This window comes from Bos taurus, chromosome 19 (assembly GCF_002263795.3).
Source record: "Bos taurus isolate L1 Dominette 01449 registration number 42190680 breed Hereford chromosome 19, ARS-UCD2.0, whole genome shotgun sequence".
In the NCBI taxonomy this organism is placed as follows: domain Eukaryota; kingdom Metazoa; phylum Chordata; class Mammalia; order Artiodactyla; family Bovidae; genus Bos; species Bos taurus.
In genome coordinates this window covers 36,562,495-36,578,681 of record NC_037346.1, presented here as the reverse complement: position 1 = coordinate 36,578,681, position 16,187 = coordinate 36,562,495, and the positions used below count along the sequence as shown (strand labels likewise).

Sequence of the window (16,187 nt, the reverse complement as noted above, 5' to 3'; positions counted from 1 at the left end):
CACTTGCTGACCAGCCTGTACACCCACAGCCCTGGCCTACACGCTGGAGGCTGACCGGGACCGCCGCCCACCCCGACTCCACTTTGCACGCAGCCAGTCAGCTGTCTTCCACGGCTTCTTCTCCATGCCTGAGATGCGCTGCCAGACACTGGAGCTGCTCCTGATGGTGAGGGAGGGGGTGAGGGGCAGTACATTGACTCCATGGTCCCAGGAGGAGGTAACTCCATGGGCCCAGGAGAGTCCCCGAGGTCAAGGGTGAGGGCATGAGTTCTCTCCAGAGACAAAGGTGGTGGATTGGCCTGGAAGGTCATAGGTAAGTGGAGGCTACAGCGCACAGCATCCAGCCCATGGTAGAGAACAGAGACCTTTGGAGCAGGGATGGGGGCCAAAGAGAAGTATGTGAGATTTTTAGCTTGTCTCTGGAGAAAAGGCATCCAGAAGCAAGGACAAGCGCAGGCTTTCTCTGGGACATCAGAGTGAAAAGGGAAAACTCAACTTGGGGACCCCAGGAATGAAGGGAGAGTCAATCTTCCTCCAGAGGAGTCTCTGGAGAGGAGGAGCCACATCTTACCGAAGCGGGTCAATTTGGTGAGCAGACCAGAGGGGATTCAGTCTTACAGGGGTTTTTTAGGGTTGAGGGAGAGGGGCGCAGCTCCTCCCTAGGGGCTTAGGTTTGTATGAGGATACAACTTGGTTTGGAGGGCAGTACAGAGCTGGGTTCAGTTTACCTTCCTTTCCCAGGACAACGTCCGCGACAAACTCCGACCCATCACCATCTCCATGAACTACTCGTTACCTTTGCGGTTGCCTGATCGTCCCCAACTGGGGCTTGGGTCCCTGGATGCCTACCCGGTCCTCAACCAAGCGCAGGCTCTGGAGAACCACACGGAGGTGGGTAGGGCCGGGGCCGGGGCCAGGGCCGGAAGGGCACGGTCCTGGAGAGCTATGGATGATGGTGGGCCCTTCACAACTCCCACCACCCCCAGGTACAGTTCCAGAAGGAATGCGGGCAGGACAACAGGTGCGACAGCAATTTACAGATGCGGGCGGCCTTCGTGTCTGAGCTGGGGCAGCGGCTGAGCAGGTGCGCTCTGGGCAGGGCTGATTGGCCAAGGTGGGCCGGACTTCACTGGCTATCAGGAATTGAGGGGCGGGGCCCTATTGGTCGGAAGGAGTGGAGAGAACTGTTGAGACCTAAGGGGTGGGGTCTCACAGAGAGGCAAGTCAGAGAGGAGGGACCTTAATTAGCCAAGAACTATAAGATTGGCTGGAGAAGGAAATGGCAACCCACTCCAGTATTCTTGCCTGGAGAATCCCAGGGACGGTGGAGCCTGGTGGGCTGCCGTCTATGGGGTCGCACAGAGTCGGACATGACTGAAGCGACTTAGCAGCAGCATAAGATTGGCCTTCCTTGGCCAGAAAAGGGGCTTTCTTCTGAGGGGCGGAGCATAACAGATTGGGGCGGGGCTTTGGGCTCAGTCTGGGCCTGCTCCTCCCCTCTTAGGCTCCAGTACAGGAGAGACCTCCGAAAACTGCTCCTGAGCATCAACGTGACCAACACCCCAAGCCGGAAGCGGGCTGGGGAAGATGCCCACGAGGCGCTCCTCACCCTGGAAGTGCCTCCCACCCTGCTGCTGTCCTCAGTGCGCCCCGTGAGTGCCCTCTGCCTCCTCAGAGCCCAACCACGACCCAATGCATCCTTCCTACATGTCATGTACCTGTGTGGTCATTTGCCACGTGTCCCCCCCCCCCAACCCTAGTCCTCTGGGCTGGGCTTCCTCAGGTGCCTGCAGCGTCTCTGTTGCTAGGGGAACCCACTTCTCAAGCCTCGAGGGCTTCGGGCCCTCTGCCACAGGAGAGGAGTGGGACAAGCCTTAGTCTGACCACCTAGATCTGATTTGTCTTCTTTCTTCAGCCTGGAGCCTGCCAAGCCAATGAGACCATCGTTTGTGAGCTGGGGAACCCCTTTAAACGGAACCAGAGGGTAAGTGCCTGACTGTACTCTCCCAGGGCTGTGGGTCCAAGGCTCCTCCTCTGATGAATTCCTTATCCTCCCTCTGCCTGCCTGGTTCCCAGGCTTCCTTGAATCAAAGAGCTAGAGCTGGGGAGGAGGGATGCAGTAGGGGGTGGGGAGAGACCCAGAGACAGAAAAATGGAGCCACTACGGAGCTATGCACAAAGCTAGAGCAGGTGGAGGCGAGGAAACTGATTTTGCTGAGCACCTGCTGCATGCCAGGCCCTGAGCCCAATTCTTTTATGTATTTCTCACAACCTTCTGAGGAAGTTGGTGCTGATTTACAGAAAGGAAACATAGGCTTAGCAAGCTTGAGTGATTGCTCAAGGTCGTGTAGCTCAGAAGTATTGAGCTACATGAGCTATTACTAACAGAAAAGAATGGGAAGAGGGAGGCAGATAAGGCTAGGAAGGTGGAAGAGTGGAGACAGGTGGGAGATGGAGACCAGGGAGCCAACTCCCCAGCACAGCACTCAGCCCCTCTCTTCCCCATGGCATCACCCCTGCCTGACCTCAAACAACCTCTCTTGCCCTTATGGCAGATGGAGCTGCTCATTGCTTTCGAGGTCATTGGAGTGACCCTACACACAAGGGAACTCCAGGCGCAGCTGCAGCTCTCCACGTGAGTGACCTCAGGAAGCCAGTCTATATGGGGGTTGAGGTATCCTGGGTGCCCCCCAGCCTCAGCTGACATAGTCCTCCCCTACCCTCTGTATTCCTTCCTCAGGTCAAGTCACCAGGATGACCTACGGCCCATGACCCTGCCTCTGCTGGTGGACTACACACTCCAGGCCTCACTCAGCATGTGGGTACCGCCCTGAACCTCAGCCTGCTGAGGAGCCTGGGCCTCCCTTCCCTAAGGTGTCTCTCAAGCTCCTCTGACACACCTTTCTTGGCCTGGTATCCTCAACATCACTGTCATGATTGTTACTGTTATTGTTCTCCTTGCAGAGCAGCTAGCTGTGGAGGAATCAGCAACTCTGGGGCGAAGGTGTTGGTGTGGCCCTACCATTTCATGAGAGCCCATTGTGCTAATGATTTTATATACATCATCTCATTGTCTTCTCACAATGGCCCCATGACACAGTGACCCCACTTAAGAGATTAACCTTACTTTACAGTTGAAGAAACTGAGGCTAGAGAGGATAAATTATTTGCTCAAGGCTGTACCGCAGTAAATGCTAGAGCTGGGGTTTGTCTCAGGTCTGCTTGATGTCAGAGGAGCTGTAGTTAACCTTGGTACCCACCCCCTGCAAGGGCCCCTACTGTCCCCTATCACTCCAGCGTCTTTCTCACCCCCAGGGTGAATCACCGGCTACAAAGCTTCTTTGGGGGGACAGTGATGGGTGAGTCTGGCATGAAAACTGTGGAGGATGTGGGAAGCCCTCTCAAGTACGAGTTCCAGGTAAAGGGACCTCTGGGTCCAGGGTCAGAGAGTGTGAGGATTGGGGGTTGGTGAGACAGAGGTGGTTTCCCAGGAGAAAGTAGCAGTGACATCCCTTGTCCTCACAGGTGGGCCCAATGGGTGAAGGGCTGGCAGCCCTGGGGACCCTGGTCCTGGGGCTGGAGTGGCCCTATGAAGTCAGCAATGGCAAGTGGCTGCTGTACCCCACGGAGATCACTGTCCATGGCAATGGATCCTGGCACTGCCAGCCGCCTGGAGACCTTATCAACCCTCTCAATCTCACTCTCTCTGTAAGCATTCACTTGTGGCCCATTTCCTTTGCTAGCTGCAGGGCAGAAAGGCCAACATTTTCCTCTCCCTGCCCTTTCCTCCTCTCCTCACCTCTGCTCCTTCCACCAGTAAATCGCCTCTACCCTCTTCAGGTTCCTGGGGACGGGCCGCCATCTCCACAGCGCAGGCGGCGACAACTGGACCCAGGAGGAGGCCAAGGCCCCCCGCCTGTCACTCTGGCTGCTGCCAAAAAGGCCAAGTCTGAGATCCAATTGGTGAGTGGCCAGGGCAGGGCTGGGGGGAGTATGCCCACCCATCATAGGGTGAGTGGGCACCTCGAGACATACGAAGCAAGAGAGATAGCTGGTACTCTCCAGGAGACCCCAGTCTGATGTGGTAATGTGGCCCTTGCCTTGTTTTGGGGAGCAGTCAATACGGTGAACCAAAAGCACAGACACTGATTCTATTCCCAGGAACCCCAACCTGTTGGGGTGATATAGCTGTTCAAAGCTTTGGATATTAGAACTAGGGATGGGGAGACACAAGATGAAGACAGGGTGCAGGGCGCCCTCTGTCGGAAGGGAGTGGGGAGCAGGCCTGTGCAGCAACTTGAAGCCTAGCTGGGTGGAGAGGGAGGAGTAGCCGGAGGAAGCCCAGTGTGGGAAGGTGGTGTTCAGGACTGGGCGCTGTGTACATGAACAGGGACCAGATTTCCTGTTCTCCATGTCGCTGGCATATATGTATGTGTGGTCCAAAGAATGTACCTTAAACACAAAAATGCAGGGTTGGCGGGGAATGTGCTTGAGTGAAGGGATGAGGACAGGCCCCTTCAGTTTCAACCATAGTTGGGACAAAGCCTGGAGCAAAGTCTGGAGAATCTAGAGACCCAGACTCTCTGGGTCTGTGTTCCCTGCCTATCTCAGAGCTGTGGCAGTGACCACACCCACTGTGTGTGGCTGGAGTGCCCCATTCCTGATGCCCCTGTCATCACCAACGTGACCATCCAGGCACGAGTGTGGAACAGCACCTTCATCGAGGTCAGTGCCGGTCTCAACTGCCACCCACCCCGGGCTGGGAGAGCAACAGGGAGAGGGTGAGGCCAGACTACACGTGTGTACCTGAGTGTTGTCGGTGACTGCATGGAGATGGATGCATGCTGGGTTATGCACCTGTTACTGTGTGCCCTGTCAGAGTTAGTCTGTGCATCCATGTGTGGACATGACATCATTTTGTCTCCATAAAATAACATCTCCCGTGTCCTTTATTCTGTTGTGTATCCATTACTTTCTCACCTCTGCGTTAGCCCATGCTGCTCCTTTCCCCTGGATGCCAGCTCCCATCTGTTACCTCTGCATGTAAACTCCTGTTCAGCCTTCACAGTCTCCCTCAGAGACCACCAGCAAGATCTTTTCTGATTTTTTAGCTGACAGTGATCTCTCCCCTCTAGACACTCACAGAACTTTCTCTGAAGCCACACATGCCACTTAACACACTCTGCTCTGGGTTGCAGTGCCAGCCGACCTAGACCAAACATTTTCTGTGAATGACTAGGTTAAACATCTCTTTTCAGCTCTGTGAGCCACGAGCTTTCTGTTGTAGGTACTCAATTCTGCATTGTACCATGAAGCTACTGCAGACAATACACTGGTGAATGGGCGAGTCTGTGTGCCAGAAATACTTTATTTACAAAAGCAGCTCTTGGGCCAGATTTAGCCTGCAGGCCAGACCTAGACTGTGGCCTTCACTGTCTCTGCTGTCCCCAGCATCCAGCACAGGACCTGACACAGAGATGAATGAATGATGTGCATTTGTGTGTAGAGGAGAGGCCCGGTGTCAGGTCCTTTGGAGTGCTGCTTAAAGATGCTCTGTGGAGGGAGAGTGTCCCGGGGGCTGGTCAGGAAGGAGGTTCAGAGGGACTTCATCTGCTGCTTTTGACTCATCGTTCCCCCTTCCAGGATTACAGAGACTTTGACCGAGTCAGGGTAGCCAGCTGGGCCACCCTGTTCCTCCGAACCGGCGTCCCCACCATCAACATGGAGAATAAGACAGTCCGGGTGAGTGAGCACGTTAAGGAGACAGCAGAACCTGGCCAGGGCATGGGAGTGCAGGGCATCTTTTCAGAGCACTTCCACATACTTTAGCTATTTGGTTTCAGTCTTAGCACATTGGAATCCCCTGGAGGACTGCTAGTGTCTGGACTACACCCCTAAGTGATAAAATCTGAGTCTGTGGAGGTGGGACCCCAGTATTGGTATGTTTAAAAGTACCCCCAAAGATTCTACTGTGCAGCCAGGGTTGAGAACCTCTACTTGGGCTCATTTGATCTGCATGTAAAGATGTTGCATTTCTGTGAAAACCTGAAAAGAAGTTCCCAAACTTGATTCTAAGATATATATGGAAATAAATACCACAAAATGGCTATAATTTGTTATGAAAAGGTTAGAAAGGATATGTATAGGAGGTGAATGATGGGTTGATTAAATACATTATCATACATTTCCTAAAATAAGTTAAGGTAGCAGAGGAAGGGCCAGGAAGATCAATGGAACAGAATAGAATTTACTAATATTGTACAGATAGCATTTTAATAAGGAGAAAACTATAGATGATTAAGTAGTATTGGGAGAACATATTTGGAAAGTAAAGAAAAACCCCTGCCTCACACCATAAACAAAAACACATTTGAGTTAGATTAAATATATTTAAATGTAGGAAATAAAACCTAATATACCAGAAGAAAATTCAGGAAATAATTTAATAATAATCTTTAATTATGGGGAGAGGGAGTTATTTTATTAAACCCAGAAATCACAAAAAAATTTTGAAAAATCCAACTCTGAAATTTTAAATCTGTATACAGCAAAAGAGATGGTAAAGAAACTAAGAGGGCCAAAGACTTATTGCTTTTTTAAAAGTTTATAGCATATATAACAAAATATTGATAGACATATTTTTAATATGTAAAGAGAAAGGGTGGCATACATAGGCATTGTATGTATGGTGAAATATAACAGCAGTAAGATTTTTTTCATATCATATGAGAAAATATTAAAAAGAAGAATGCTGTCTTGTTCTGATAAGGTAGAAGGAAATGCAATTGATTGGAATATAAATTGATGGATTCTTTTTAAAGATGAATTTGTCAATATCTATTAAATTTTTAATTGTATATTTCCTTTGATCTTGTGTATGATAATATATCAAGGAGCTAATAGGACAAATTTGCAAGCATAAATATATGGGGATATTTTAAAGCATTATTTATAATGGCAGAAAATTGGAAACAATCTAAATGTCTTTCACTATGAGATTGGTTCAATAAATTCTGGCACATTTCCTACAATGATGTGCAGTCGTCAGAAGAGATTCAGTTCAGTTCAGTTCAGTCACTCAGTCATGTCCAACTCTTTGCAACCCCATGAATCGCAGCGCACCAGGCCTCCCTGTCCATCACCAACTCCCGGAGTTCACTCAGACTCATGTCCATCGAGTCGGTGATGCCATCCAGCCATCTCATCCTCTGTCATCCCCTTTTCCTCCTGCCCCCAATCCCTCCCAGCATCAGTCTTTTCCAGTGAGTCAACACTTCGCGTGAGGTGGCCGAAGTACTGGAGTTTCAGCTTTAGCATCATTCCTTCCAAAGAAATCCCAGGGCTGATCTCCTTCAGAATGGACTGGTTGGATCTCCTTGCAGTCCAAGGGACTCTCAAGAGTCTTCTCCAACACCACAGTTCAAAAGCATCAATTCTTCGGGGATCAGCCTTCTTCACAGTCCAACTCTCACATCCATACATGACCACAGGAAAAACCATAGCCTTGACTAGACGGACCTTTGTTGGCAAAGTAATGTCTCTGCTTTTGAATATGCTATCTAGGTTGGTCATAACTTTCCTTCCAAGGAGTAAGCATCTTTTAATTTCATGGCTGCAGTCACCATCTGCAGTGATTTTGGAGCCCCCAAAAATAAAGTCTGACACTGTTTCCACTGTTTCCCCATCTATTTCCCATAGTGATGGGACCAGAAGCCATGATCTTTGTTTTCTGAATGTTGAGCTTTAAGCCAACTTTTTCACTCTCCTCTTTCACTTTCATCAAGAGGTTTTTTAGTTCCTCTTCACTTTCTGCCATAAGGGTGGTGTCATCTGCATATCTGAGGTTATTGATATTTCTCCCGGCAGTCTTGATTCCAGCTTGTGTTTCTTCCAGTCCAGCGTTTCTCATGATGTAGTCTGCATAGAAGTTAAATAAGCAGGGTGACAATATACAGCCTTGACGTACTCTTTTTCCTATTTGGAACCAGTCTGTTGTTCCATGTCCAGTTCTAACTGTTGCTTCCTGACCTGCATACAGATTTCTCAAGAGGCAGGTCAGGTGGTCTGGTATTCCCATCTCTTTCAGAATTTTCCACAGTTTGTTGTGATCCACACAGTCAAAGGCTTTGGCATAGTCAATAAAGCAGAAATAGATGTTTTTCTGGAACTCTATTGCTTTTTCCATGATCCAGCGGATGTTGGTAATTTGATCTCTGGTTCCTCTGCCTTTTCTAAAACCAGCTTGAACATCAGGAAGTTCACGGTTCACATATTGCTGAAGCCTGGCTTGGAGAATTTTGAGCATTACTTTACTAGCGTGTGAGATGAGTGCAATTGTGCAGTAGTTTGAGCATTCTTTGGCATTGCCTTTCTTTGGGATTGGAATGAAAATGGACCTTTTCCAGTCCTGTGGCCACTGCTGAGTTTTCCAGATTTGCTGGCATATTGAGTGCAGCACTTTCACAGCATCATCTTTCAGGATTTGAAATAGCTTAACTGGAATTCCATCACCTCCACTAGCTTTGTTCGTAGTGATGCTTTCTAAGGCCCACTTGACTTCACATTCCAGGATGACTGGCTCTAGGTCAGTGATCACACCATTGTGATTATCTGGGTCATGAAGATCTTTTTTGTACCGTTCTTCTGTGTTTTCTTGCCACCTCTTCTTAATATCTTCTGCTTCTGTTAGGTCCATACCATTTCTGTCCTTTATCGAGCCCATCTTTGCATGAAATGTTCCCTTGGTATCTCTAATTTTCTTGAAGAGATCTCTAGTCTTTCCCATTGTGTTGTTTTCCTCTATTTCTTTGCATTGATCGCTGAGGAAGGCTTTCTTATCTCTTCTTGCTATTCTTTGGAACTCTGCATTCAGATGCTTGTATCTTTCCTTTTCTCCTTTGCTTTTTGCTTCTCTTCTTTTCACAGCTATTTGTAAGGCCTCCCCAGACAGCCATTTTGCTTTTTTGCATTTCTTTTCCATGGGGATGGTCTTGATCCCTGTCTCCTATACAGTGTCACGAACCTCATTCCGTAGTTCATCAGGCACTCTATCTATCAGATCTAGGCCCTTAAATCTATTTCTCACTTCCACTGTATAATCATAGGGGATTTGATTTAGGTCATGCCTGAATGGTCTAGTGGTTTTCCCTACTTTCTTCAATTTAAGTCTGAATTTGGCAATAAGGAGTTCGTGATCTGAGCCACAGTCAGCTCCTGGTCTTGTTTTTGTTGACTGTATAGAGCTTCTCCATCTTTGGCTGCAAAGAATAAAATCAGTCTGATTTCGGTGTTGACCATCTGGTGATGTCCAAGTGTAGAGTCTTCTCTTGTGTTGTTGGAAGAGGGTGTTTGTTATGACCAGTGCATTTTCTTGGCAAAACTCTATTCGTCTTTGCCCTGCTTCATTCTGTATTCCAAGGCCAAATTCGCCTGTTACCCCAGGTGTTTCTTGACTTCCTACTTTTGCATTCCAGTCCCCTGTAATGAAAAGGACATCTTTTTTGGTTGTTAGCTCTAAAAGGTCTTGTACGTCTTCATAGAACTGTTCAACTTCAGCTTCTTCAGCGTTATTGGTTGGGGCATAGACTTGGATTACTGTGATACTGAATGGTTTGCCTTGGAAACGAACCCTTGCAGCAACCTATGATACAGATATTATTAGCATATACCCTATTTCACAGCTGAACAGAAAGGTTAAGTGACTTGCCCAAGGTCACACAGCTAGTGAATAACATAGTTAGGACTTGAACTGAGGTAGTCTGGCTCCAGAACCCATACTTTTGGCCATCTACTATACTATTAGGTAGGCATTACAATCCTCTTAACAGAGAGCATGAAATGGAGATTCAGAGAGGTGAAATTACTTGTCCAAGGTCCCACAGCTTGTGAAGGATGGAGCTGGTACCCAAGCCCGGATGTGTGGCTCACAAACCAGACTCTGAGATCTTGGTGTCTGCCTCTAGGAGAAAGGGGAGGATAGAGGAATCTGCTCCTGTCAATGGGCTGGCAGGGGGCTTTTCCAGTCCCTGTGTGCCCCCTACAGGCAGTAAATCAAACAGCAGGGTTCTGGGTCCAGCCGAAACAGGAAGGATGAGCTCAGGGCCTAAGGGGGTGGACACGTGGCTGAGCCCCTTCTCACCCCTTCCAGTTTTCCGTGGACATTGACTCTGACTTGGTGGAGGAGCTGCCGGCTGAGATTGAGCTGTGGCTGGTGCTTGTGGCTGTGAGTGCCGGGCTGCTGCTGCTGGGGCTGATCATCCTCTTGCTGTGGAAGGTTAGAACACCCAGCCCGCCACTGGGACTCCCACTCTGGGACCGCCTGCCAGCAGACCCTCACCAACTCTCCCTTCATCTCATTCCTCACTTCCATCTCACCCCACCCATCACCCAAGTCCTCCCCACTCTCTCTCCAGCTCCCAGTCCTGGGTTAATGGGGGGACTTGCAAGCCGGAAAGGGGAACCAGGAGCTCCGGCTCCTGCCACATCACCAAGCTGGGGCTGGGAACCAGGCATCCAGGCTCCCCAGCCCTAAGCCCGAGTTCATGAGTGCTGCTGGCAAGAACCCCCCAGCTCCCCCTGATGGCCCCTCCCCACCTCCTCCCCTCCGCAGTGCGGCTTCTTCAAGCGAGCCCGCACTCGCGCCCTGTATGAAGCTAAGAGGCAGAAGGCGGAGATGAAGAGCCAGCCGTCAGAGACGGAGAGGCTGACGGAAGACTACTGAGGGGGGCAGCCCCCACCCCGGCCCAGCTGGGTAACGCGGCCTCCGGGCCCCTTTCCCCAAGCCCCCAGCTGGCTGGGGCCTCTGACTCTCTCCTTTCTGTTCCTCTTCCTTTATGGGCCCTCTCTGCACTTCACTCTGTCCCCAGCACCACCTCCAAAGACTAGATCACTCTGTCAGTCTCCCCTCCCCATCCTGGGAGAGCCTGGGGTGTCTGCTCTCACCAGCCTCCCCACTGAGTCCTTCAGGGACTTGGGACCTCAAGAGGGAGCCGTAAACCCTCCCTGTGCCCCTTATGCTTTCTGGGGATTGGAAAGGGTCAAGGCTAGGCCCCATGTTTGTAGGCCACAAGACAGACTTCAGAGTGATTCCATACTTCCATCCCCACCTCCAGAGAAGGAGGGGACTAGTAGAGCCCTTCTTCCTGGGAACCAGCACTTTTCCTCTTGGGACCCTCTTGGGCTGACAAACGGACCCCTCCCGACCTTGTGGTCACTGTAGATCCCCACCCCCCCTAGCCATTCCATCTGCAGTCTAGGCGACTGCCCCTCTGACTCCATCTGCCTCTCCCTCTCCTCTCTGCCTTCCTCAGCTCCTCCTTCCTCTGGGGTCTGGGGTGGGGAACCTTGTCCTCTTTGTCTCAGGGCAGGGAGATGGCATTGTGTTTGGGTAGGGGTCCTGGCTCTGAGGACCTCTTGGTGAGGAAGGAAGGGACTGGGCATATCTTCCCGCTGGTGTAAATGCTGGCTTCTGAGGGCCTCCCTCTTCTCCTCCTCCTCCAGTGTGACTTCTTTAAGCGGACCCACTATTACCGGATCATGCCCAAGTACCACGCGGTGAGGATCCGGGAGGAGGAGCGCTACCCACCTCCAGGGAGCACCCTGCCCACCAAGAAGCACTGGGTGACCAGCTGGCAGACTCGGGGCCAGTACTACTGACATCCTCCCTGATCACACCCTGCTCCCCCAGCGTCCCCTTCTACTATTTATCATAAGTTATGCCCCGCCAGACCACAGGGGACGCTGCCTTTGGCTGGCACCAGCAGGCTCGGGCACACACACCTTTCAAGTGCACGCACGTGCTATGTGGCCATGGCCTCCTCCCTGAGGGAAGGCTGGGGCCGTGGCCCGTGCATTGCTGAGCACTGCAGCCCTGTGCCCTGGACACACATGAGCGCGTGGGGGTCCAACTGCTGTGGACTGTGCTTGCGCACCCAAATAGTGCACGGCCATGCGTGTCCCAGCCTCTAAGTGCCAAAACCAAGCCAGAGGCCTTCTGCCAGAGCCAGGAGGAAGAGGCCCCCAATGCGGGGACCCTTCCTGTATTCACACTGGACCCATCATGAGCCATAGGCACTGGATTGACCCTGACCTCGAGATGAAAACTACCTACAAGGAGCAGCCCACAGACCCCCAGTGCAACTCTCAGCACCCCTGGCAGAGAGTGGGGAGCCTGCCTGAGGTCGCTCAAGGAGGTGTTCATAGGACCTGGCGTGCTCAGACCAAGAGCGGAATGAACTAGAAAAAAGGTCCCCAGGGGGGCTTTCTTTCACGAATTGCTGGGAAAACCTCTGAACTCAGCCATGGCCATTCCGCGCACTAGTAGGAAATGCAGCCTGAGGAAACAGAGATGGACATGCTGCTAGGCAGCCAGGACATGCTGTGCTGGGACCACTCTGGGAGCATAATGGAATTCTCAACAGAGTGGGGACCGGTCCTGGGCCAAGGAGATGATGGACGGATACAGAGCAGATACCACTTCTCACCCACATCACCATCCTGACCTTGAAGGCCTGGAGGGATCTCCACGCGATCACAGAGGGAGCGACACCTGAATGTACAACAGGAAGGAAGCCCCATCATGCCCCGTCGGCCAGACCCCACTCTGCCCTCACTGACCATGGGTTGGAGACCTAGAAGTGGAGCTCTTGGCTCTCTTTGGCTTTTGGAGCCAGTTTAGCTTTGCCTTCTCACCTGTGGCCCATTCTAGAAGTTGAGCTATTTCCAGAAAAACCTCTCCTGACCCCGGGCTGTTGGCAGGTCCCCTCCTCACCCCCTCCCCCCTTTCATGGTACTGTAGCAGGGGAGCTCCCTCCCCCTCCTTGTGCCTTCTTTGTATATAGGCTTCTCACAGCAACCAGTAAACAGCCCCCTGTTTGTACACACTGCATCTGCCTCCATCTACCCCTACGTCTTACCAACACCATTCAGTCTGATGGATCATGATACCTAGCTGATCCCCAGGTGGACAGAGCCAGGCGCAGGGCTCTGAGAGGTTGGGAGGGTAAAGCGCTATGGCAGAGATAACAGCTCCTGTTCTCAGGGGTGCCCCAGACTTCAGGGATGGTCACCGTCCCATAACTGAGATTCAGAACATCAGATGAGGAAAAGCCCTGAGTAAACTGTATGGAATCCAAACCAGCTTCTTGGTGGACACTGGGCCAGCCTGGGGAAGGAGTAGGAGTAGAGGTGGTAGCGTGCAGGGTCTGGAAGAGGCAGGAAGCTACTCTGCTGTAGAAGCAGGTAGTTCTGGGTAATGATAGAGTGAGGCTGTGTGCACAGCTGGAGAGCTGAGAGCCCTCATCCGGTGGCTACCTTCAGATAAGAACCTGGTTACTGCCTCAGTTTCCCCACAACCAGCCCTAGATACCATGACGAGTAGATCAGATGGTGAACCAGTGACCCAAGGGTGGAAAAACTGAAAAGTTCTAGTATACACTCCCTAGCTCTGGGAGGGAGAACCAGGAGCCCTGGCCTGCAGCAGCTCTTCCAGACACACTTCTGAGCTGAGCTCACAGGCACAGAGTTGGGTCAAGCGCTCTGCTGCCTCCTCTGTGCTAAGGCTGTGGACTGTGCTCGTGCACCCTGAATGGTGCGTGGACACGCGTGTCCCAGCCTCTGCTAGTGCCAAAACCAAGCCTCAGACGTGGGGGATGGAGCAAGGCTGCTTACCCTGTGACTTCTGTGTCCTAAATCGTGTCACAAGTCCTTCTGTTAACTGTTCCCAAGGACCTTTGACAAGAAGTATTAGTTGCTTAGTCATGTCCAACTCTGCGACCCCTTGGACTGTAGCCCGTGAGGCTCCTTTGTCCATGGAATTTCCCAGGCAAGAATACCGGAGTGGGTTGCCACTTCGTTCTCCAAGAGATCTTCCCAACCCAGGGATTGAACCTGGGTCTCCTGCATTGCAGGCAGACTCTTTACCATCTGAGTCACCAGGGAAGCCCTTTTGACAAGAAAGCTGGAAATTACTACTCAGAAAAGCCTAGAGGCAGATCTTCAATTCAGCTTCAGCTGCCTCAGACAGCCCCCCTGTGGCAGCTGTCTGCCCTCTACCCTCTCTATGAGAGCCCACTGCCTCACTTTCTCTGCTGGGATTTGTCAATGATTGACAGTGAAATGTCTAGTTCCTCCAAGAAAATCCCAGCCCCTACCCACAACTTCCAGGACCAGTAACCAGAGACCTCAGTTTGTTCTCCAAATCTGGGTTATTCTCTAGGTCAGAAAAAACACACATGTAGGTCGTCAAAGCCCAGCTCAAGTTGATGAGAGTTCAGTCCAGCTCGGTCCAGTCCTTGGCTGCCACTGAAGAATGAAGTGGGATCTATATATTGCTCTGACCAGTGCACAGGCCCAGCCCCCATCTCCTGTGAGCACTTGTTTGGATGAAAACATACCATCTGTCTCACACACACTTGCGAAAGTAAGTAGACATTTTCAGGACTGTTTCAGCTACACTTTCATGAAAGAGATCCAGCAATGCCCACTTTATAGAAAAGAACCCTGTATTATGTCAAGTTCATTGAGTTCCTTGGAGCTGCAGTACCTCCAAACACTTTAAAAGAAGTGTCTTGGCTCTTGTATCAGTTAAAAAACAAAACAAAACAACCCATCAGATGATTCTCCCTCTCCTGGGCACAGGGCTGTATTGCACTTCCTAGGTCCTCCTGGTTGGATGATGCCATTCTGGCCAATGAGTTGTCAGCCAGAGGGAAGGGGATCAGTTCTGGGCTGAGACAGTTAACTGCTGGGTGAGACTCTCTCAGTTCTGCTGCTCCTGGCTCTGATGCTGTGGATGCCTGTGTTGAAGTAAAGCTTCTGTCAGTCTGAGCCCCTGAGAACGCCCCACCAACCCAAGTTGTACATACAGTGGGAGATTTGGGGATTTGCGGGCTTTGTTTCTTCCCATCGCCTAACCTAGCTTGATTGATACACCACTCCACGCCACTCCCATTACCACTCTGCAGCAGTTTCTGCAGGAGGAATCTGATCCAAGCTCAGAGCCCGCATTAGGAAGTCCAGCTCTAAGGGGAAGATCATGGGAAATCTCTCTTTTACATGTAGCCTCAGAGGTTACGGCCTTTTCCTTGTTACTTGAATTTTTACAGTAGTAGTAATAGTTGCTATTTATTATTTACTGTGTGCCAGCCACAGGGCTCAGCTTTTTTACGTATAGGATTTAATATTTTCTTCTGGGCAACTTGAAGACTGCCTTCACCAATATCGTCAATGATCTAATTGCTGCTGCTGCTAAGTCACATCAGTCGTGTCCGACTCTGTGCGACCCCATAGACGGCAGCCCACCAGGCTCCCCCGTCCCTGGGATTCTCCAGGCAAGAACATTGGAATGGATTGCCATTTCCTTCTCCAATGCATGAAAGTGAAAAGTGAAACGGAAGTCGCTCAGTCATGTTTGACTCTGCGACCCCATGAACTGCAGCCCATCAGGCTCCCCCGTCCATGGGATTTTCCAGGCAAGAGTACTGGAGTGGGTTGCATTGCCTTCTCCGGATCTAATTGCTAGCTGGGTGGATTTTGGTGGTCTTAGATATCTCTGTGGCATGTCTTCCCAGTGACTCCAACTTCTTATTTCACCTTCTTTTCCCTTCAATGTGCTGTGTCTGGTGCTGGAGACAAAGCAGTGAATAAGACCAACACAGGCCCACCCTCACAGAGCTTAAAGCCTAGCTGGGGAGACAGATGAGTCGGCAGATGATTACCATGCAGTGTGTTAAGAGCTAAAATAGTGCTAGATCAGGAGGCCTGAGGAACCTTCGGAGGGAGCCCATAACCCAGCCTGGCCAATGAGTTGTCAGCCGGAGGGAAGGGGATCAGTTCTGGGCTGAGACAGTTAATTGCTGGGTGAGACTCTCCCGGTTCTGCTTCTCCAGGCTCTGATACTGTGGAAACCTGTGTTGAGAGAAAGTTTCTGTCAGTGTGAGTCCCTGAGAACACCCCACCAACCCAAGTTGAACATATAGTGGAAAATTTGGAGATTTGTGCGTTTTGTTACCTGCACTCCATTCAGCTAGCAATTAGGTCATTGACGATTTTGGTGAGTGCAGAAGAATGGGTAGGTGAAAGTGAGAAGAAAGAATGATCCATGGGTAGGAGACAGCATTTGCAACAGCGGGGAGATTGAAGTCTGGTTCAAGGCACTAGATAAGTATGGGTGGGACTTGAGCAGGGGA

General features: G+C 50.9%; 1 protein-coding gene across 3 annotated transcripts in view; it reads left to right on the top strand.

Moving 5' to 3' along the window:
• Window positions 1-12,877, top strand: part of ITGA3 (integrin subunit alpha 3) — a 33,526-nt gene extending 20,649 nt beyond the window's left edge. For all 3 annotated transcript variants that reach the window (XM_024979862.2, XM_059877872.1, NM_001302664.1), the window contains 15 exons: window positions 30-166; window positions 742-891; window positions 987-1,084; window positions 1,505-1,652; window positions 1,916-1,984; window positions 2,556-2,635; window positions 2,741-2,818; window positions 3,316-3,418; window positions 3,526-3,708; window positions 3,841-3,963; window positions 4,612-4,725; window positions 5,644-5,742; window positions 10,148-10,273; window positions 10,610-10,750; window positions 11,500-12,877. In XM_024979862.2, coding sequence (XP_024835630.1) covers window positions 30-166; window positions 742-891; window positions 987-1,084; window positions 1,505-1,652; window positions 1,916-1,984; window positions 2,556-2,635; window positions 2,741-2,818; window positions 3,316-3,418; window positions 3,526-3,708; window positions 3,841-3,963; window positions 4,612-4,725; window positions 5,644-5,742; window positions 10,148-10,273; window positions 10,610-10,720 — 1,619 coding nt within the window. In that variant the 3' untranslated portion in view covers window positions 10,721-10,750; window positions 11,500-12,877. The remainder of the gene's footprint in view (window positions 1-29; window positions 167-741; window positions 892-986; window positions 1,085-1,504; window positions 1,653-1,915; window positions 1,985-2,555; window positions 2,636-2,740; window positions 2,819-3,315; window positions 3,419-3,525; window positions 3,709-3,840; window positions 3,964-4,611; window positions 4,726-5,643; window positions 5,743-10,147; window positions 10,274-10,609; window positions 10,751-11,499) is intronic.
• Window positions 12,878-16,187: the final 3,310 nt, after the last annotated feature.